The 21,906-nt window shown below is 59.2% G+C and overlaps 3 protein-coding genes across 14 annotated transcripts in view; 1 reads left to right on the forward strand and 2 right to left on the reverse strand.

The window, feature by feature from the left end:
• The window catches only part of GALNS (galactosamine (N-acetyl)-6-sulfatase), a 45,698-nt gene extending 35,588 nt beyond the window's left edge, over positions 1-10,110 (reverse strand). Inside the window, exon 1 of one of the 4 annotated variants that reach the window (XM_055100488.2) lies at positions 9,827-10,110. Coding sequence is in view for 2 of the 4 variants with exons in the window: in XM_055100490.2 (XP_054956465.1) it covers positions 8,838-8,957 (120 nt within the window). In the remaining 2 variants the exon portion in view is untranslated. Of the gene's footprint in view, positions 1-8,837; positions 9,152-9,826 lie in introns of those variants that run through there. The other 3 variants (XM_055100490.2, XM_055100491.2, XM_055100487.2) reach the window with 3 other exon arrangements.
• Positions 9,118-13,224, forward strand: TRAPPC2L (trafficking protein particle complex subunit 2L). 7 transcript variants are annotated; one of them, XM_003805770.6, is made up of 5 exons: positions 9,118-9,263; positions 10,699-10,871; positions 11,747-11,834; positions 11,977-12,056; positions 13,026-13,224. In XM_003805770.6, the coding sequence occupies exons 1-5, from the start codon at positions 9,156-9,158 to the stop codon at positions 13,069-13,071; spliced, it is 495 nt and encodes a 164-aa protein (XP_003805818.2). In that variant the 5' UTR covers positions 9,118-9,155; the 3' UTR covers positions 13,072-13,224. The 7 variants fall into 7 exon arrangements, with proteins under 7 accessions (XP_003805818.2, XP_014197379.1, XP_034796803.1 ...); XM_034940912.3 differs by having other exon boundaries at positions 9,127-9,263; positions 11,977-12,091; XM_008974691.6 differs by having other exon boundaries at positions 9,127-9,263; positions 13,023-13,224.
• A 2,506-nt stretch (positions 13,225-15,730) lies between these two features.
• On the reverse strand, positions 15,731-21,242 carry PABPN1L (PABPN1 like, cytoplasmic). 3 transcript variants are annotated; one of them, XM_003805771.5, is made up of 7 exons: positions 20,824-21,242; positions 20,278-20,413; positions 20,035-20,102; positions 19,494-19,600; positions 19,315-19,402; positions 18,064-18,206; positions 15,731-17,548 (listed from the first exon to the last, which is right to left on the reverse strand). In XM_003805771.5, the coding sequence occupies exons 1-7, from the start codon at positions 21,076-21,078 to the stop codon at positions 17,509-17,511; spliced, it is 837 nt and encodes a 278-aa protein (XP_003805819.1). In that variant the 5' UTR covers positions 21,079-21,242; the 3' UTR covers positions 15,731-17,508. The 3 variants fall into 3 exon arrangements, with proteins under 3 accessions (XP_003805819.1, XP_054955880.1, XP_008972957.1); XM_055099905.3 differs by lacking the exon at positions 19,494-19,600; XM_008974709.5 differs by lacking the exon at positions 19,315-19,402 and having other exon boundaries at positions 17,490-17,548.
• Positions 21,243-21,906: the final 664 nt, after the last annotated feature.

The following is a 21,906-nucleotide window of genomic DNA, read 5'->3' on the forward strand; positions in this document are numbered from 1 at the left end:
TCGGGTTCAAGCGATTACTCCTGCCTCAGCCTCCCAAGTAGCTGGGATTATAGGCGCCCTCCATCACGCTCAGCTAGTTTTTGTATTTTTAGTAGAGACGGGGTTTTGCCATGTTGGCCAGGCTGGTCTCGAACTCCTGACCTACAGTGATCCGCCTGCCTCGGCCTCCCAAAGTGCTGGGATTACAGGTGTGAGCACCGTGCCCGGCCGTGTTTCTGTTCTTTTAAGCTCCCGACCCCTGTGTGTGGTCCCAGGAGGCTCCTGGGATGGTGAGATGGGGGTGTGGCCAGGGGGTTACTGAGAAGCCCACTTAGTGTGAAAAGACATTCACGACACCTGGTTGTGTGGACACCTGTGGACACAACTGGACGGCAGGGAGGGAAAACCTCTTAGTAAAGCAAGTATCTGCAGCCCAGTCATGTCTGGCAGCCAAAGCCTTCAGGAGGAACGCAAACAGCTCCACCCGCAGCTCTGAAGCGCACTGGAGACCACCGATGGTTCTTTTTTTTAAATCTCTGAAATACCTTTCTCTTTCGTTGACCAGCCTGGGCAACAAGGTGAGACCCCATCTCTATAAAAAATCAAAAAATTAGCCGGGCATGGTGGCACGCACCTGTAATCCCAGCTACTTGGGAGGCTGAGGCAGGAGAATCCCCTGAGCTCAGGAGGCAGAGGCTGCAGTGAGCTGAGATCGCGCCACGGCACTCCAGCCTAGGTAACAGACAGAGAACCCTGTCTCAAAAAAATAAAAAACAAAAACCTGCCACTTTTCTCCAAATTCACCCCATCCAGCCTCCTCCTGTCACAAGTGGCTCCAGGACTCACCCACAGAGTAGGACTGCCACCTGCATGGACAGCAGGGACCTTGAGGAGGGCTGTGCCTGGAGGCCGAGTGGGGCTCACCTCCCCATTGGGCCCTTGTAAAGTTTCCACCATTTCAAACGACCCCAAGACAGGCTCCATGGGCCCTGGTGCTCCAAGAGCTGGAGAGAGGCTCACTTTGGTCTCTCCACAGTTCACCACGACAGGGACCAAAGTCTGATCGCTGATTGTCTAAGGTTGATTTTTACCAAACCAAACAAAACATTAAAAGTGAACTCACTGGAAACTGGAGCCCTCACACACCATGTAAGAACGTGACACGCAGCACCTGGTGAGAGGTCCGGCAGCGCCACGCAGGGTGGCCACGCCACCCGGCAGCGCCTCCCTGGTACACGCCCAACAGAACTGAAAAGTGTGCCCACGCGGAAACCTGTGCATGAACCAACACCCACAGCGGCTCGCTCCCCGGCAGCCGAGCTGGAAACACCCGGATGCCCATCCATGGGTGGAAGCCTCAGCCACACGTGGTCCCTCCACACTGTGGACCATGACTCAGCCACGAAAAGGAATGGAGTCCTCACACAGGCTGTGTGTGTGAAGCCCCAAAACCCCGTGTGAGGGGAAAATAGACACAAGGCCCATGAGCCGTAAGATTCCATTCACCGGACACGTCAGAAAAGGCAGATCCTTAGAGACAGAAAGGGGAGCGGGTCGGCCAGGGGCTCCGGGGAGCACAAGGGAGTGACCCCCATCAGGGCTGGGGCTTCCTTCCGTGGTGACAAAGATGATGTGACGATGTGTGGTGGCAGGACGACTCTGAGAACACACTAAAAATGACCCGCACACTTTCACCAGCGAATTCCGTCTCAGTAAAGCGGCTATAAAAGAATGAAAGGCCGGGCGCGGTGGTTCACGCCTGTAATCCCAGCACTTTGGGAGGCCGAGGCAGGCGGATCACGAGGTGGTCAGGAGATCGAGACCGTCCTTGCTAACACAGTGAAACCCCGTCTCTACCAAAAATACAAAAAATTAGCCAGGCGTGGTTGCAGGCGCCTGTGGTCCCAGCTACTCGGGAGGCTGAGGCAGGACAGCCTGGGTGACAGCGAGACTCCGTCTCAAAAAAAAAAAAAGGGGAAGTGCGGGCATCCTGGTTTTCTGCAGATGGACCAGGGGCTCCCCCTGACACTGCCGGGTCGGGGCCGGCGGGCGTTTGACTCGCTGGGTCCTGGTAAGTCAAAGAAGCAGCAGCCTCGGGGCCTGTGTGAAGTGACGGGGGTCTGAACAGAGGGGAAGCCCTCACCGGGGCGGGGGTGGCAGATTCATCCTCTCAGGTGGCTTCTGCACTTCCTGCTGTCTCCAGTCCAGGTGGGAAAGTACAGAATGGCAGGTGGGCTGGGGGCACAAGGCCTGGGATGGGAGGGAACAGTATGTTTCGCCCGTTACACTGTCTGCCCATGCCCAGGACCACTGCTGGGCTCCCTTCGGGCTGGGAGTGAGGCCGCACATCTGAATACTGGGTGCCGTGTGCCCGAAACTCCCTGCAGCCTGCGTCCTGAGGCTTCCCGAAGCGGGTCTGGCCTCCCCAGAAGGTCAGCAGTCAGCAGAGCTGCGTCCAGCTCTGCTTGTGCTCACCTGGGTCATCCTCCTACCTGTTCCAGGCCACAAATAACATGAATGGATGCAGCAGAAAATGCTGTAAAGGGAGTGGGCTCCACGCTCCTCACTCACCAGAAAATACTGCGGGGAGGAGTCCCAGGGCTTGAGGGAGTGGGCTCCACGCTCACCACTGACTCAGAAGATACCGCAAGAGAGCACTCTCGCTGGGAGGAGTCCCAGGTCTTGGGGACAGTCCCACTCACTGCCATGACTTACAACGGGGAGGGCATCAGCCAGGGGAGAAGGTGAGGGCGGGGCCGGGGAGACCAGGCGCAGCGTGGAACCCTCCCCAGGCGGAGCCACACAGGACGCTTGGGCTGCGAGCACAGGTGCCGGATGCTGACGGGGAAGCTGTGCGAGACTCAGTTCCCAGGGCTTTTGCCTGGGCTGGCGGTGCGGCCGCCTCTGCCTGGCATGTGCTGAGACTCTTGATGCCCAGAAGGAGGGTGCTGGGCATAAATCGTGGCATGTGCAAAAACAGTGTGGCAAGGTGAGCTGCTCATATCAGCGAACAGCGGGGGGATCTCCTGTTCCCAGACACCAGCCGAGGGCAAAAACCTCCCACACATGTGCCTTCTGACCAGCCGAGGGCAACGTCCCACACGTGGGCCTTCTGAGGACAGCGTCCCAGGCTGCTGGGCCAGCTCTCATCTGCTGACCCCGTTCTTTCATTATTTATCTGCGCCTTTCTTGGCTATGAAAAGCAGGTGTGGACAGCCTCCCTGCAGAGTGAGCAGGTTACCATTGAACATCTAAAACCCCCACAGGGCAACACGGGCAGGAACCACCTTTCTTCTCTCCCTTAAAAGTCCTAGAAGGGCTGGATACAGTGGTTCACGTCTGTTATCCCAACACTTTGGGAGGCTGAGGAGGGAGGATCGCTTGAGCTCAGGAAATCAAGACCAACCTGGGTCTCACAGACAGACACTGTCACTAAAAAAAACTTTTTTTTTAATTAGCCAGGTGTGGGGATTCCGTTCCAACATGGCTGAATAGGAACAGCTCTGGTCTGTAGCTCCCAGCGTGACTGACGCAGAAGACGGTGATTTCTGCATTTCCAACTGAGGTGCCTGGTTCATCCTACTGGGACTGGTTGGACAGTGAGTGCAGCCCATGGAGGGTGAGCCGAAGCAGGGTGGGGCATCGCCTCACCCAGGAAGTGCAAGGGGTTGGGGGATTTCCCTTTCCTAGCCAAGGGAAGCCGTGACAGACTGCACCTGGAAAATCAGGACACTCCCGCCCAAATAGTGCGCTTTTCCAACAGTCTTAGCTAACGACACACCAGGAGATTATATCCCGGGCCTGGCTCAGAGGGTCCGGTGCCCACAGAGCCTTGCTCACTGCTAGCACAGCAGTCTGAGATCCACCTTCGAGGCAGCAGCCTGCCTGGGGAGGGGCGTCTGCCATTGCTGAGGCTTGAGTAGGTAAACAAAGTGGCAGGGAAGCTCGAACTGGGCAGACCCCACTGCAGCTCTGCAAAGCCTGCTGCCTCTGTAGACCCCACCTCTAGGAGCAGGGAATAGCTGAACAAAAGGCAGCAGAAACTTCGGCAGACTTAAACGTCCCTGTCTGACAGCTCTGAAGAGAGCAGTGGTTCTCCCGGCACAGTGTTTGAGCTCTGAGAACAGACACATTGCCTCCTCAAGTGGGTCCCTGACCCCCGTGTAGCCTAACTGGGAGATACTTCCCAGTAGGGGCCGACTGACACCTCATACAGGCAGGTGCCCCGCTGGGACAAAGCTTCCAGAAGAAGGATCAGGCAGCAATATTTACTATTCTGCAATATTTGCTGTTCTGCAGCCTCCACTGGTGATACCCAGGCAAACAGGGTCTGGAGTGGACCTTCAGCAAACTCCAACAGACCTGCAGCGGAGGGACCTGACTCTTATAAGGAAAATTAACAAACAGGAAGGAATAGCATCAACATCAACAAAAAGGACATCTACGCCAAAACCCCATCTGTAGGCCACCAGCATCAAAGACCAAAGGCAGATAAAACCACAAAGATGGGGAGAAACCAGAGCAGAAAAGCTGAAAATTCTAAAAACCAAAGCACCTCTTCTCCTCCAAAGATTGCAGCTCCTCGCCAGCAAGGGAACAAAGCTGGACAGAGAATGACTTTGACGAGATGACAGAAGTAGGCTTCAGAAAGTCGATAATAACAAACTTCTCCGAACTAGAGGAAGATGTTTGCATCCATGGTAAGGAAGCTAAAAACCTTGAAAAAAGGTTAGACGAATGGCTAACTAGAATCAACAGTGTAGAGAAGACCCTAGATGACCTGATGGAGCTGAAAACCATGGCACGAGAACTACGTGACGCATGCACAAGCTTCAGTAGCCGATTCGATCTAGTGGAAGAAAGGGTATCAGTGATTGAAGATCAAATTAATTAGCCGAGCGTGGTGATGGGTGGCTATAATCCCAGCTACTCAGGAGGCTGAGGCAGGAAAATTGCTTGAGCCCAGTAGTTTGAGGCTGCAGTGAGCTGTGATCGAGCTACTGCACTCCAGCCTGGGTGACAGAGCCAGACCTTGTCTCAAAAAAAAAGTCCTGGCTGGGTGCGGTGGCTCATGCCTGTAATCCCAGCACTTTGGGAGGCTGAGGCAGGCAGATCACCTGAGGTCAGGAGTTTGAGGCCAGACTGGCCAATACGGTGAAACCCCGTCTCCACTAGAAATACAAAAATTAGCTGGGCACGGTGGTGGGAGCCTGTAGTCCCAGCTACTCGGGAGGCTGAGGCAGGAGAATTGCTTGAACCTGGGAGACGGAGGTTGCAGTGAGCTGAGATCACACCACTGCAATCCAGCCTGGGTGACAGAGTGAGACTCCATCTCAAAAAAAAAAAAAAAAAAAAAGAAAGGCCTAAAAGCCCCCAAATGATTGTCCACGTTCAGCGAGCACAGCTGTGAGCCATGGATCAGTATCCTTCAGAATTTCAGAGTTTTAAGAAACACAGTTTCCATTCCTACTGGTTGCTCTGGGATTATTATGAAGACCAGCAGGCCAGTGCTTGTCTGTTTCAAACGAGGGGCGCTGAGCAACCCTCCCCGGACTCTGGTGGCTCGACGAGGCTGCTGTGGCAACAGGAGCTGGCCTGGGTGGCCCTGACTCTCCACTTCCTCTGTGGTCAGGGCTGACCCTCCTTAACCCTATTTTCCAAATAAGGAGTGGAGACACAGAGTGCTGCTCGCCCTGGGAGGCAGGAGCTGTGTGTGGGCCGGAGTGGAACTTGTCACTGGGTCTCAACTGTCTCCAAGGCCCCAGAAGCCCTGGAGAGCAGAGTGGGCCACGCAGGTTTCCTCGCTCACGCAGCAGGTGCCCAGGGTGCTACGAAGCCAGGCCGCGCTGGACCGTGGGTCAGTGAAAGGCCAGGGCAGGGCAGCCCTGGGGAGTGCAGGTGAACCCATCCTTGCCCGGCTCAGCTCCCCCTGGACAGGTGGGGGCTCCTGCCAGCTGCTCTCACCCGAGTCCCAGCTTCCCCTTCTGGTCCCGACTCTGGGGGCAGTGGTTCTCTCCCGGGTCAGTGTGACCAGTTGGAGAGTGGCTTCTGGCCATGAGGGGTGCAGTAAGCTAGTTTTGGGGACACCCCTTTTCTGAAACTGCACTTGCTTAGACGAAAGGGGGGTCCAGGCCCCCCACTGCCCAGCCACAGAGGACTGGATAGGGGGAGACTGGGCTGGAGGCAGCTGGTCCCTGGAGGGCCATGCTCCAAAATCTGAACTTGAGACACGCACACTCGTCCTCAAGTGGTGCTGGGCCCAGAGCTGTGGGTCATCAAGCCATCCCATGTCATGCCAGAGCCCGAATGACCTGTTGCAGGTTCAGACGCCAGCGCCCTGGCAGAAACAACTGGTCTGCAGTGCAGGAAGAGGTGTGGACAGGGCTGCTGAGGAAGCCCCGGACTCCAAGGAGAGAAGACAGCCTGTGAGGACCCCCTTGCACCCTGGGCCACGTCAGGGCACCTCGGGGCTCCACTGTGAGCTTCTGTGGCTCTCACCTGCCAGCATCCCTGCCCTGTCCTGGCAGCTGCACCATGGGCCCTTCAGGGAACCCCCTCTCTGCTGGGTCCAGGCAGATGAGATGAGCAGGGGCAGTCTCCCTTCTGGGGTAGACCCGAGGCTCCGAGGCCTGGGCTGGACAGGTCAGCATGCGCCCCTCCCCCAGTGTGCTTGGCGCAGGGCTGAGACCCACATCAGGCTAACATGACACGGGCAGAGCCAACCTCCCACTGGGTCTGCTGACTGCAGGGGTGACTTGGAGTCACCTAGGACCATCACAGGCTGAGTGAGGATGTGGCCAGTTCAGAGGCAGCAGAGCCACGAAAGGGGAAACTCGCCAGGCGGCCCTGGTCTGTCGACTCAGGAGGGCCAGGGAATCCCCACTGTTGCTTGTCACTTTGACTTCATCTTCTGCTGTCTGCATCAGAAAGTCCTTACAAGTACACCTACCGGCCAGGACACAGCTCCTCTGGGGTTCTTTAGGCGTCAGCTGCCAAACGACCCCGCAAGCCACACAGTGGAGGCCACAGAACTGGTGCCCAGGTGGGCGGGGCTTCCCGTCACCCTCCCCCACATGTGCCCCGGTGGCCACACCCCACCCCTCCACCCTGCACGGCCTGAACCCTTGCTGTCCTATGGAAACATAGGGTGAGTCCACATGCAATTCCATATTTACCGGGAGCCACGTTAGAAAAGCAGAAGTAGGTGAAATACAGACTAACTTTATATTTTATTTAACCCAACATAACCAAAATATTATTTCGACAAGTCTTCAACATAAAAAATTATTCATGAGCTGCCCCGCCTCAGCCCTCTGTCCTCTGAGAAAGTCAGGAAAGGCAGAAACTTAACAGGGAGGCTTCACCTGCAGAGCCCAGCTCACCCAGTGAAGCTATGCTGGCCCAGAGGGAGTTACACAATGAAAAGAAGAAATTCTGAAACAAAGTATCTACATGGGCCCAGAGGAACTTCAAAAGTGAAAGGATGAAATTCTGAAGCAAAGTATCTTTAGGAGGGAGATGCCACTCAGTGCAGAGAAAGGCCCAGCTACTGCTGTCAGGACAGGGACCCCTGGGCGCTGGAGAGCGTGCTCTGGAAAGCAGTCACCGCACACAAATAAGACATATGAGATGGAAAAGCAGCTGCCCAGGACTGTCGGCTGTCACCCCTGGGTGGGGAAATTATGGGTGGTGTCTGTTACCTTTTCAAGTATATCTTTATGTTAAAAAACCATTAATTTAATAAAATTGTTAAGTGAGATATTTTACATTATTTTTCTTCCACCAAGTCTTCTAAATCTGTGTATTTTACACTACCAGCACCTTCCAATTCCGACAGCCACGACTGCCCAGCCCTTGCGTGTGGCCCGTGGCCCCCACTGGTCAGCACAGGTGGGTCTGAAGGCACCTGTCGGGGTCTCTGCTGGTCGGAGCCAGCACACAGGGGCTGAGCGACACCGACGGCCCAAAACTGTCTGGTACTCGGTGTCGTCCCAGTCCTCACACACAACGTGAGCACGGCGGGACAGGTGTAACCCCCCAGGTGTGGCAGCTGAGGTTCAAGAATGAAAGTGACCCCCAAGCTTGGAGACAGTAGGGTTTCAACCCAGGTGTGTCTGGGGTCCTGCACGGTGACCCATGCCCCAGGCAGGCTCATTCCTGAGTCTCCAGGTGGCTCCCACAAGGAGTTAGGGAAGGAGGCCTCCAGGCCGGCTGTGACCCCTGACCCCGCACTTGCCCACCAGGAGACATTCCAGCCTTTCAGTTCTTCAGACCTCAGGGACACCTGACCTTCGCTCAGCATTCTCCAGGGGACAGAGACAGCCGTCAGGTAAGACTGGAGCCCAGCGGGGGGACCCGGCGGCCCGAGGTGGCGGGAGTGATTCCTAGGGCGACGCAGCTCTCAGGCAGGGCGGCAGGAGCAGCCTCTTCCTGCCTTTGGGGAGGCCACGCTGCGCGCCCACCTTTCCCAAGAGTAGAGGGCGGGAAAGGTCAGACGGGGGAGGCAGGGCCCGGTAGCACGCCGGCCACCCACCTGCCAGGGAGGACGCTGTCCCGGTCATGCAGCACAGTGGCAGCGCGTGTGGTGATCGGTGACCGCCGAGACCCCACGCCTGGACCCCGCGGCCACTCCCCGAGGGGCCTCCCCCTCCCCGCACGGGGACACCCCCCGTCCCCTTCCCCTCCTCCTCCCCGCGCGGGGCCTCCCCCCTTCCCCAAGGGGCCTCCCCTCACCTCTCCCCCCACCCCGCCCGCCCTTCCCCCACCTCGCTCCTCCCTCCATCCGCCCCTCCCCTCCCCGCCCCCCACCACGACCCCGCCCCACCCCGGCCCTGCCCCGTCCCACCGCCCGCACTCACGTCGTCCATGAGCAGGAGCAGGATGTTGGGGGGCTGCGGGGCGCCCGAGGCCCCCATCCCCGCGGCGCTGAGCACCAGCAACAGCCGCCACCACCTCGTCGCCGCGACAACCGCCGCCATGGCAACCACGGGAGCCGCGGAGCCCCGGCCAGCGAGCCGACCTAGCGACCGTCCGCCGGCCCTTCCGGCTGGGCTGCGGGGCGGGGCCTGGACGGCCACGTGACTCGCGGGGCGGGGCCAGAGTCCGCGGAGGGACGGGAGGCGGGGCCTGGACTGCCTCGTGACCAGCGGGGCGGGGCCTGAGCCAGCTGCGTGCGGATGGGGCGGGGCTGGGGAGGCCGCGTGACCAGCGGCGGGTCAAGTGACGCGGTGCCTGGCGCCGAGCCTCCCAAGATGGCGGTGTGCATCGCGGTAATTGCCAAGGAGGTGCGTACGCGCGGCGTGGGGCGACCGGGCTCGCACCATCCTCGGCTCTCCGCTTTCTTTCTACTTCTTCCCTGGGCCTAGAAGGCACCTTAGGAAATGGGATCTGGAGGAGGCCTTCGCCGAGCTCCAGCGGTCAGGGGCTTCGCGGTGGACGAGCCGCCAGGCAGAACCTGACTGAGACCCCAGTTCCGCGCTCGCCCGTCCCGCTGCTGAACGCACCCCTCGGCGCACCAGGTCTCCTCCCCGCCAGGACCCACCAGAAACCTAGGTGGTCCCGGGCACTACCTCCGTCCTCCGTCCTCAGCAGGTTCTGCCCGTTCTCCCGTCCAGCGCTGGTTCCCCGCGGACGGCGACCCCGGCCCTCCTGCCAGTCTCCCCGGAGCCGAGTTAAAAACAAATCGGATCCTGTCACGCCTCTGCCTGAGACCTCTGCAGTGGCTTCTCGTTGCCTTAGGATGCTGTCTGAATAACCTGCTCTGGGATCCTTTCCCCCCATAACCCTTGGCACCCTCCGCTCCAACCAAACAATTCTGCAGCTCCCTGGACATGCTCTGCCCTCTCACCTCTGGGCCTTTGCACGCGGAACACCTCTCCCCAGCTCCCGTTCTCTTTACTGGCCCACATACATTTCAACTGGAAAGCATTTTCTGAAGGCTAAGACTGAGCTGGGTGGCTGCCCACACGCTCCTGCTGCACGGAGCCTTCATTTCCTAGCCAGGGTCTCCCGAGACCAGACTCGAGACCGCTCCCTGCTGGGCGGTGGCTGCTGCTAAGCTGCTCATGGGCTTCCCTCTTGGCCAAGATGATCATTTGCTTGTTTGTGGGTTTATTGACTAGGTATCACTCCCCACGAGGGTAGCGAGGACTCTTGTTCACTGTATTTCTGCAGGACCCAGTGCTGAACAGACACAGGGTAAATGGTGGTGTGTGAAAGACCGAGAAAGAAGCTGTTAATTCTGGGCTTCCAATGATCAGAAATGCAGAGATGAAGGGAATTTGAGCTGAGTCTTGAAGGGTTTAGTAAAAGGGTCACTGTCAAGGTGAAGAAAAGCCAGTATTTAGGGTGCTGTATTTGGGTGAGCCATGCAGAGTTAGAGGTGGGCTGAGGCAGAGTGGCCTCCAGGAGAAGGTGAGAGGCCTGCCCAGGTGCCAGGCTTGATCGGCAGGCTGTGCTCAGGCCCATTTTTCTGATTCATTTTTTCTTTTCTGCCCACCCTACTGCTGCTGCTTTGCAAACAACACATAAATCTCCTTAGGTTAGTTGGGATCCCCTGAAGGCCGTGCCCACTGCGGCATGGAGAATGAAGCGATGGGCCTTAGAGCATGGGAATGCGTTCCCCGGGTGGCTGCAGGTCACGGCTCTGCAGCATAGTTCAGAGCTGGTGTGCGCTGGGTGGAGTCTTGTCCTTTCAGTCGCCGTCATCCTTTCTTGCAGAATTACCCCCTCTACATTCGCAGCACCCCTACGGAGAACGAGCTGAAGTTCCACTACATGGTGCACACATCTCTGGACGTGGTGGATGAGAAGATCTCCGCAATGGGGAAGGCCCTGGTCGACCAGAGGGAGCTGTACCTGGGCCTGCTCTACCCCACGGAGGACTACAAGGTGTATCTTTCAGGGCAGGGTGTGTGTCAGGGAGGACCTACAGTTGCAAGATGTACTTTAGGATCAGATAACTTGAAACCTTTTAGAAGAAAAATAAAGAGGTGAGAGTTTTTAGCCAGCCAGGGAATTAGGGTAGCCTGAGGTGAATGAAGGCCTGTAACTCTTCTCTTTCATTGGAAGAGCCATTTGGTAAAAGCAAGGCTAGAATTCCCCGTAGAATGTTTTGGTTTGCACATGTCCGTTGTCTGGTTTGCAGAGGAACTGGGACACTTCTGCTTTGTACCTGCAAGGATTTCTTTCTGTGCTTTTCAGGGGGAGCCACCACCTTTGAGCAGGGGATAATAGTTTCATTTATTTCATTAGGCCTTGCCTCGTATGTCACTAGACACTCGTCTAGTCCCTTGGGACAAATCACTTGAGGCCATGGAGTTCAAAGACCTTCCCAAAAGTCATAATGTAGCCTGTCCATGGTGACATTTGCTAGTAGCCACTATTTTACAAAATAATGTGGCCTCTAGAGAGGGGATCTGCCTTGTTCACGAAGCCTCTGGTTTTGCAGTTAACTTTCCGGGCCAGGCATTGATTCATAAAGAGGGTGAGGTGTTCCAGACAGACACACTCAGAGTCTAGGTGGTTCGGCTCCTGGAGTGTGAACTGGGTAAGGCTTGGCTGCCTGCTCTTTGCTTTTCCTGCAAACACCAGACGTCGCCCTAGCAAAGTATTTAGGCTTGTACCCAGCACGGCCACTGCAGGACCAGCCCAGCCTGGGCATTTCCTGTGATTCAAGGTTGCCACATTTCTCCAAAGTGAGGGCCCACAGAGGGCCCTCCACCGGCAGTCCCTGTGTTACGAGTGCCTTCCCTAACCAGCTGTGCAGGTACGGCTACGTCACCAACTCCAAGGTGAAGTTTGTCATGGTGGTAGATTCCTCCAACACAGCCCTTCGAGACAACGAAATTCGCAGCGTAAGTCAGGGAGTTAGAAGGCCATGTCCGAGTGGGTGTTTTGTTTTTCCTTTTTGACTTTGTTTTGAAATGCTGAGAAACTAAAAATCTGGCAGTGGCTGTGTGTATGTCGCAAGGTCATGGTTTGCTGGGTCTTTTTCAGATGTTCCGGAAGCTACACAACTCCTACACAGACGTGATGTGCAACCCCTTCTACAACCCGGGGGACCGCATCCAGTCCAGGTGGGCCCTACTTTCTGTGTCTGCATCCAGTCCAGGTGGGCCTTACTTTCTGTGTCTTGCCACCTTCTTTCTGTAGGACATGCCTTGCCATTTTGGTTGCCAAAATGCAACCATTTGGAAAATAAGGGAGGAAAGATCTTTTTAAGCTATGAGCGCCATCCCCCTAGGGCAGAGGTTTTAAAGCCACAAAGCCCTGTTTCTCCACACCAACTCTTACACAGATCTCCAGCGCATAAAGTGGATAGAGTGTGTGGGGAGTGGAGCTTGCCCATTTGGCTTCCCAGGTGTGCCCAGTGGGTACCTGGGGCACCTGCAGGACTCAGGGCCAAGCACATGGGCAGTGGCTTTCAGGGATCACACGTCCTTTTGTAGCTACCTGATCTTTTATGTTGAATTTGGAATAGTCAGGAACCTGGTTTGCAGGCGTCTTCTGAATAGTCCACAAAGTAAACAGATTTAACTTTTGAACATCATGAGGGAAATGTGGGGTCCATGCCCACACTCCAGACTTGCTTCCAGTGAGTCCCCAGTTCCAAGACATAATTCCTTGTGGTTGGCAGGGAAGAGGACGCTGCAGTGACCCAAGCCAGGCCCTTCCCTCCACCAGGACACTGTCTTGGGGCCATCCTGGTCCCATATGGGAGCAGGCAGGCGAATGTCCACAGTCTTGCCTCCTGGGCTGCACAGGGCCGTCCTTGCCACACCACCGCCCTGCCTGCCCATGCTGCTCCCTCCTCCACCCCTTCCTGGGGCCTTGGGAGGCTGCACAGGGAACTTGGAGGCAGCAGATGGGTTCTCAGTGCCCGGTGGGGTGGGACTCCTGTCCTGGCCTCTCAGCGGAGTTCACATTTCTGGACCCTGGAGAAGGCCCCGAGCATCCTGTGGACGGAGCCATGCTGCCCGGCCCGTCTCTGAGCAGAGGGGTGGAGGGCCTGGCTCTCCTCTGAGTGGGTCTGTTTCTCTTAGCAGGGCCTTTGATAACATGGTGACGTCGATGATGATACAGGTGTGCTGAGTGAGCTGTGCTGCCAGCCATCGCAGAGGAGCCCGCGCGCGACTGTGGTGGGGCTGTCGGTCTGTTCTGGTCGCCTCTTCCTGAATGGGATGCCCGGGGCTTTCAGGGCAGGCAGCTGTGCATGTTCTCTCAACTAAAGGTCTTGTGAGATGAGATTTGGCTTTTTCCTTCTGTGTCAGCCAAGGATTTAACTAAGAAGAATTCAACTAAGGACTTTCTGGGGTGTGGACAGAGGTTTGGGATCAGATGGCGCAGGTAGCCTGTCCCCAGTTGTCCCAAAGGGGCAGAGGCAGGGGTGCCTGGAGCCAAGAGTTCCTGAGCCTGCAGGACCTGTGACCATGTGGGTCACCCACTGGCTGAACAGGTGGGCTGGTCTGGAGGGGGCGGCCTCCTGAGCCCAGAACCAGCCTAGGATCTAGGGGCAAAAGGGGAGCCGGCGTGGCTTCCCACAGGGGAGGGCCCTCCTCTTTCTGGACTTGGCCTCCATTCTTTGCATCTGGCTCAACGTCTGGATTCAGCCCGGCCTTAAAAGGAGCCCTTGTGAAACCTGGGAAGCCTCGTGGCCCCGCGGCGTTGGCTCAGCTGCAGCCCTGGTCCTAAACCTTGGAGCGCAGACTTGAGGCGCCCCCTCCTGCCTGTTGGTGCTGAGGGGGTTGGGTGCTGTGTCGCTTGATGATGTGGCTGACTACCACCCAGGGCAGCGGCCGAGCCCATAGTGGCGTCAGTGCTGCAGGCGTCCTTGGGGTCCAGCAGTCAAGGCTCAGCCCGCTGAGGGGACCCCCCCGGAGTTGGTTCCAGCACTGGTCCAGGACTGGAGAGTTTCTCAAGGACCTTGAGGACCCCAGAAGCCCTTGCAGCAGGAAAGGCTGTAAGGGGGGGTCAGCCTGGGGCAAGACCTAGGGAGGGGAACTTTCTTGATACATATTTGCCTTTTCATCCCATCTAGCAAGCACAGTGTTAATTTTAGAAATTATAGAAGAAAAAATCAGCAAGGAGTGTGGGAAAACTGCATGCCCCAGGCCTCCCCCGCCCCAGGGTGAATTGGAAGTCCTGGAATGGGCCGAGGCACACCAGGCAGCTGATCTGGGTGCATGTGGGCCACAGGCCACCCTCACAAGGTTAAATCTTTAACAAGAGCCTCATGTTTGTTAGGAGAAGGTGGGACCCCAGCCTAAGCACCTCCCCATTGCAGCCTGGCATGAAATCTTTGCCTTTTAGTGGGGATCACTCCTGCCCAAGTCCTGGCTGTGGTGGGGACTCTGCAAGTTGCTAACCCAGCGTCCATTCTCTTTCCTCCGTACTAACAGAACCCCGGTGCCTCTGCCCAGTTCCAATAGCGGGCAGACGAGAGCCATGTCCTGGGCTCCCTTGCAGCCCGGGGTGTGCAGCTGTGGTGTGGAGGTGGGTGTTGCTGGGAGAGACTTGCAGGGAAGCTCCTGTGAAGGGGACTCAGCTGCCACGTGCAGGACCCTTCCCCTTTGCCTTCTTCCTGCCTGGAACATGGATGTGATGGCTGGTGCTGGGACAGCTGTCCTGAGAGTGTGAGGAAAGAGTCACACCCTAAGGACAGTGGAGCAGAACACAGGAAGGACCCTGGGCCTTTGCTGACGCAGAATGCGGGAAGGACCCTGGGCCTTTGCTGACGTACCAGCCCCAGACTACTTAAATTCAGCTTTTTTTTTAATGTGAGAAAATAAATGCACCCCTCTCTGGTTTAAGCCACTGATTTTTGGGTTTTCTGTTAGGTGCAGCCAGACCCACCTGTAAGTACTTTTTACATGAGGGCGTTTTCACAAGCCTTGTTAGGCAGCATCCCCATTTTAAGCCCAAGGAAACAAGTCATCTGCTCACCTCTGATCTGACAGAGCTGTCACGTGGCAGCTTCACGCTGTCTCCACCGTGGGGCTGGCCTCATGGAGGGCCACAGCCCGCCTGCCCACTCCTTCCTTGACCCCAGGTGACTTCTGCTGGACACCATGTGGGGCAGCCCCTCCTCCCCTTCAGGCAGCAGCGATACTGCCTCTTTCCTTCTGCAGACCGGGGAAGAGGGACCTGTTCTTAGTTGCCCATCCGAGCCAGCCAGAGCATCTGCTTTCTCGACGCAGCCACAAAAGCCTCCGCAGGTCATGACGCGGGGTCTCATCACCTGTAAGTGCCACGCCGAGGGGTTCCCCCAGCTCTTCCTCCACCTTGGCCTGCTCAGGCCTTAAGTCCACAAGAAAGGAGGGACTCGCCAGGCTCACTCCGCTGTCTCCTTGCAGTGGCCACACAGAAGGCTGAAGATGGACAGGAACTAACCTGCGACATGGGCTAGAACACCGCCAGGGACCCGACAAACCCATGGGCGTGATACCCACATCAAGGCCAGCAGCAACCCCTCATTGAGGGCCAGACCCTGGGCCTGGGTACTGAGAGGGCAGGGGCTGCCATCTGCAAAGGGCTGTGCGTGCCTCAGGTCCCTCCTGCAGCCCCCAGCTGTGAGCAGTCCGCACCAGGCCCCGCCCTGGACAGCTGGGCAGCTGGACCTCCCTTCTGGGCTGCGCCTGGCTCTCACTCTGACACTTGGGACAGCCCCCTCAGGCCCACCCTGAAGCCAGACTCCCTGGCAAACCAGCAGAGGCCTGGGCAGAGCAGCTCACAGACCACAGTGCCCAGGGGCCCCAGAGTGGACCTCAGGCAGATCAGGGCAGATCTTGGAGGGCCATGGCGGCTCTTTGGTCGAGTATCCCGATAATTAGGCCAGAGAGCTCAGTCTCCGGGGCTCCACTGTAACATCACCGCATGGGGAGGCTTCAAACCACGGGAATGCGTTCCCTCCCTGCACTGGAGGCAGAAGTCCGAAGGCTGGGTGTGGCTAGGGCTGGCTGCTCCTGGAGGCTCTGTGTCCGCAGCCACTGCCGGCCCCTGTAATGCTCGGCATCGCTCCAGCCTCTGCCTCTGTCCTCACGCGGTCTTGGCGCGTCTCTTGGTCTCTGTAACCGGTGTGTGGTTGGGTTTACAGACCACAGGTAACCCAGGACCGTCTCTAGGCCTTTGCTGAACCACATCTGCAAAGACCCTTTTGAGAGAAGTCCACACTCGCAGGTTCTGGGGACCAGGACATGGGTGTATTTTGGGGAGCATCATTCACCCCAGTACAGAGGCCAACACTGACCCAAGACCCCAAGGTGGGGTGTGAGGCTGGTTTGGGGAGGAGGCTGGTGTAGGTGGGGAACCAGGAGGGTGGCTCATTCCCGGGAGCAGCGTCTGGCCTGGTGCTGGCGGAAGGTGGCTGAGGGGCAGGTGGGCACCAGCCCATTGAATAGGAGCTGGTCTGCACAGGGCTCCGGGAATTAACACACTGAGCCTGATGAGGCGCTGTTAGTCGTGGAATGCTGGAGTCAGGTGTGTGCACATAAGCAGCCTTGGGCCTCTGCGGCCGTGCATGCAGCCAGGGAGCCCGACTGGCTGTGCTTTCAGAGGGGACAGTCGTCAAAGTGCCCAGGACAGAGACCTCCACTTCTGCTTCCTGAGCTTCTGACAAGGGCCAGCGTCCCGGGTGTCTGTGTCACTTGGTGGGGGACATGTGGCAGGGTTACGAGGTGTGGGGGCACCTTGACAGGCAGTTGCAGCCCACCAGGCTGGCAGTGGCATTGACACCGCCTCAGTCTGTGCACGCTGCCCGCTTGCTGTCAGTCGCGAGGGGTCTAGAGCCCTGTCCTCATCCCACGGCCACGGCTTGCCAGCCGCTTTCTGTGTCCTGTCCCAGGGGAGACACAAAGGGAACTGCGTGTCCTGTCCCAGGGGAAGATGCAAAGGGAATTGTGTGTCGTATCCCAGGGGAAGACGCAAAGGGAACTGTGTTCTATCCCAGGGAAAGATGCAAAGGGAACTGTGTCCTGTCCCAGGGGAAGACACAAAGGGAACTGTGTCCTATCCCACGGGAAGACGCAAAGGGAACTGTGTGTCCTGTCCCAGGGGAAGATGCAAAGGGAACTGTGTCCATGGGGGGAATGCACAGGCGTGCTGCTGCCATTTGCTTTTAAAAAGTGCCCAAGTTTAATAATTTATGCTTCACCATTAAGACACACGTTTCTATTTTTCTTAAAATGACTTAGTTGAAGAGCTGAGCATGCCAACCCCAAGCTGGCCTGGCACTGCCTGGGACTCTGCTCCTCCCCTCCCTCAACACCCAGAGCCCCGTAGATCCCCATGGGGCCCATGCCAGGCCCACCACCGGGCCGTGGCTGTGACTCGTGGCTGTGGCCTTGGGTCTGGGCCACCATACAAGGCCCTACTGGGCCATCCCCCGGCCAAGAGGGGGCCAGTGACTGCTCTGGACACCCCTCTCCTCTAGCCTCGCCCCCGCCCCACTCCCTGCCCCAGCCCCAGGATGGAGCACAAGTGGTTTACTCCTGATCCAGCCCCCAGCCCCTCTCTCAAAATCGGGTCTTCCCTTTAATACGGTGAAAACCATGGTGAGAATTTTCCACGGGCCCTGCACGGAGAGAGAACACACAGTGAGTGGCCTTCCAGAGGAGAAGGGGTGGTGGCCCAGGGCCCCGGGGGACAACAGGATAAGGACGCAGGGAGGTCACCTGGCTGCTCAGGCAATGCCCCAGGGGCCTTTCTGGTGACTCCCAGCTGCTCTCTTGGGAGGGTCCCACGAAAGGGAAAGGCAGTGCCAGGAGAGCCCCTTGGGGCAGCTGTAGCCCACCCCGGGGCCTTTGTGGGAACAAGGGGTCACCTCTCCCAGCAGACAGGCTACAAAAAGCGCCCCCCCACCAGCTGATGCAGCAGCCCCAGCCCTTACCCAGGCCCCGCCAGGTACATTTCTGCAGCCCCATGAGGAACGAGCTCAGGGACCCCCTCCTGCCCCTGATGCCCTCACCCAGGCCCCGCCAGGTACATTCTTGCAGCCCCATGAGGAATGAGCTCAGGGACCCCCTCCTGCCCCTGATGCCCTCCACCATGGCCCTCGCCCCCAGGCTGCCCCCACAGGCACCCACTCACCGGTTCTGCCCTTGTGGTCTGAGCCGGGGCCTGCCCTGGAGGCTGCTGTGGGGGAAGGGTGCCCCCCTGGAGCCTGGGTGTCCTCGAAGGCCCCCGCGGTCTGTGGAGCTGATCCCAGGGAAGTTGGTTCTTTTCGGCAGCACCTGGAGCAAAGGCCTGTTTTGAGTCCTCCTCAAGGAGCAGCCGAGACCCAGCTCGCAGCCCCCGCAGCCCCCACCACCCCGGAGCATGGGGTCCTGCCCGGCTCAGGATACCATTCGGGCCTACAGAGTTCCCTGCCTTTGCCTACCATAGCTGTCATATGACACCCCATCATGGCCAGCACCCCTGCAGAGGGGGGGGTCACGGCCAGCACCCCTGCAGAGGGGGGGGTCACGGCCAGCACCCCTGCAGAGGGGGGGGTCACGGCCAGCACCCCTGCAGGGGGGGGGTCACGGCCAGCACCCCTGCAGGGGGGGGGTCACGGCCAGCACCCCTGCAGAGGGGGGGGTCACGGCCAGCACCCCTGCAGAGGGGGGGGTCACGGCCAGCACCCCTGCAGGGGGGGGTCACGGCCAGCACCCCTGCAGAGGGGGGGGTCACGGCCAGCACCCCTGCAGAGGGGGGGGGTCACGGCCAGCACCCCTGCAGAGGGGGGGGGTCACGGCCAGCACCCCTGCAGAGGGGGGGGTCACGGCCAGCACCCCTGCAGAGGGGGGGGTCACGGCCAGCACCCCTGCAGAGGGGGGGGTCACGGCCAGCACCCCTGCAGAGGGGGGGGGTCACGGCCAGCACCCCTGCAGAGGGGGGGGTCACGGCCAGCACCCCTGCAGAGGGGGGGGGTCACGGCCAGCACCCCTGCAGAGGGGGGGGGTCACGGCCAGCACCCCTGCAGAGGGGGGGGGTCACGGCCAGCACCCCTGCAGAGGGGGGGGGTCACGGCCAGCACCCCTGCAGAGGGGGGGGTCACGGCCAGCACCCCTGCAGAGGGGGGGGGTCACGGCCAGCACCCCTGCAGAGGGGGGGGGTCACGGCCAGCACCCTTGCAGAGGGGGCTCCCGCCCGAGAGGGGACACTTCCCCACCATGCCACTGGCAGACCAAACCCAGCTTCAGGTCCGAGGGTCCCGCCACATCCTGTCCAGGCCCAGCCAAGCACCGTGCCTGAGACACGCTGTGCAGAGAGGAGCCAGCTGGGGCTGCTGTGTGTCCCAGGGCCAGTGGGCCAGCCCCTCTGCGCTCATGTTCCTGGACCTGGGGAGCACCGGCGCACCTTGATGACCCGGCCCCGGAAGAGGCTCTGGTCCAGCTCCACGGCGGCCTGCACGGAGCCCTTGGTGGCAAACTCTATGTAGGCATAACTGAGGGGAGGGGCGGGGAGGGGAGGGGAGGGGAGGGGTGAGGCTGGGCCCTGTCCGCATGGCCAGTGCCCCCACCAGGCCCCACACTGACCCCTTGGGGTGTCCAGAGAACTTGTCACACAGGATCGTGACTCGGTGGACCTCCCCACAGCGGCTGAAGTGGGCCTCCAGCTCCTCGGCGGAGCCCCCGTAGTCCACCTGCACCCAGGCCCAGAGCAGCATGTGAGGGAGACGCCTGGCCCTGATTCGGGGCTTTCTTGTTAGAGGTGAGGAAAGAAACCCCAAGGCTGGGCCCCGTGGCGGGGATGGCCCCAGGCCTCCACCCCACACCCACGCTGGGGTTGGAGGGAAGGGAGGAAAGGATATTTCGTATGGAGCGCTTCCTTCTGGAGAGCTGGAGCCTTTTAAAAAGCTTCTCAAAAGTGGAGATTTCATGTGCAACCCCGAATTCCAGCTCATGTTGAAAAACTGGAATATGTGCCCAGGCCAGTGTTTCCTCAAGGTGACGGGGCTGCCCCCAGGGTCAGACACCCTTCCCAGCAAGGCTGCCTGGCCCATGGCCGGGCGCCGGACCCCCTGGTAGAGATGGGGCCCCATTCGCTGCCTGCTCCTTCACCCCGCCCGCCACTCACGTTGCCCACGTAGACGGATCTGTGGTCAGCCTCCACCTTCTCCTCGGGGGTCCCAGGGAGGCGGCAGCCTGCGGAGAACACAGCTCAGGCCCGCAGGCCCTTGGTTCCTTCCTCACTCCTCTCACGGGGAAGGTCGCCCAGGCTTATAGGGGAGGTGACACCTTGGAGCCTGCCAGGCCCAACCCTCATGGAAACTGTGGGACCCTTGCTCAGTGGGGGGCGGCCTGTGCCCTTGGTTCCTACCCGTGGTCTCAGGGCTCAGCAGCTGCCCGGCCGCGGTGCCCTCCTCTTCCTCGGCCTGTTGCTGCACTCCTGGAGGCCGTGGCGTCCCCTCGGCCTGCTCCATGGCACACACCTTCATCTTGATGGCCTCCAGCTCCTGCCGACACACGGCCCTGAGCCGGGCAGGCAGCCTGCAGGCTCTGCTCAAGGAAGGTGGGTGTGTGGCCTGCCAGCTCCAGCAGAGGGTCACAGCCCCAAGGGGCAGCCCTTCTCTGGACAGGGACACTCCTTCCTGGGGCGGCTGGCTGGGGATGAACTCGCCCCTGCAGAGAAGCCCCCAAAACCGCACCTCAAGGGCCCTTCCCCAGGCCAGAGAGGCCACCTTGACCCTGCAGTCTGTGCGGCTGGGGGCGGGGGATCTCCTTGCCACCTTCGTCCAGGCAGGTGGGCAATGGCCCTCTCCCCTCCTAAGTCAGCTGCAGCCATCCGTCACCCAGACCCCGTGTCTCCACCAGCCCCTGTGCCCCAGGTCCCCTGAGATCCCCAGGGCCTCCACACAGCTGTTACCTGGTCAGGCAATGGGCACTCAGCCAGGTTCTCTTGCTCCAGCAGAGACAGCAGAAAGCCTGCATCCCCATCCTGCTCTTCCTCTGCATCCTCTTCCTCCTCTTTCTCCTCCTTCCCTTCCCCACCCTCTGGCCCCAGAATCTCCTTGGTCTCGTTCCAGGCCCCCCAGCCCTGGGCCTCAGGGTCTGAGGAGACCGTCTGGAGCCAGGCCTGAGTGGGGGGTGGGAAGAGAGAGCGGCTCGGGAAGGGCCACATGGTAGAGGGGCAGGAGGAAGGTGGGCCAGGCGAGGCCTCCCCTCCACTCCCCTCGCGTCCACACCTGCCCAGGCTCTCCTGGAGTTTTAAGCCCTCCCCTGAGGCCAGCTGCTCCCACTAGAGCATTTGCAAAGGCTGAGTGGGGCTGAGCTTCCAGCCTTGGCTCCCGGCCCCGCCCCTTCCCTGTCACTCGGACAGGTACCTCCAGGACACTCTCCCTGGAGGAAGGAGAGGCTGAGTTGAGTGTGGGTCACCGGTCTCTTCTGCTTCCGCCTGGCCACGCTGTGGCTCACTGGAGCCTTGGTCTGTGACAGGGTTCACACCTCAGCAGCATCCACACGGCACGAACGCCACACTGCATGAACACCCGATCTAAGTGGGAACACGGGAGTGGTTTCTTCTAGTACCAGGGTCCAAGCAGGCTGGAGAGGTGGCTTCCGACCAGGAGAGGCAGGGCCTGAGATGGTCCTGGGGGAGGGAAGGGCCTGAGCAGGGACCGAGAGCAGGTGCATGGGATGAGAGGGCCGAGGCAGGTTGGGGCGGGGTCCTGGGCCCAGAGGAGGGGCAGCAACAGCTGTCTCTGCATCCTGACCCCCATGGAGTCCCCAGGGACCCTTGCCTCCCTAACCCTCATTCTGGGCCTTTTTTTTTTTTTCTTTTTTTTTTAGGCAGGAGTCTTGCTTTGTTGCCAAGTCTGGAGTGCGGTGGCGCGATCTCGGCTCACGGCAACCTTTGCCTCCCAGGTTCAGGTGATTCTCCTGCCTCAGCCTCCTGAGTAGCTGGGATTACAGGCACCTGCCACCATGCCCAGCTAATTTTTTTTGTCTT

This window comes from Pan paniscus, chromosome 18, assembly GCF_029289425.2.
Source record: "Pan paniscus chromosome 18, NHGRI_mPanPan1-v2.0_pri, whole genome shotgun sequence".
NCBI lineage: Eukaryota > Metazoa > Chordata > Mammalia > Primates > Hominidae > Pan > Pan paniscus.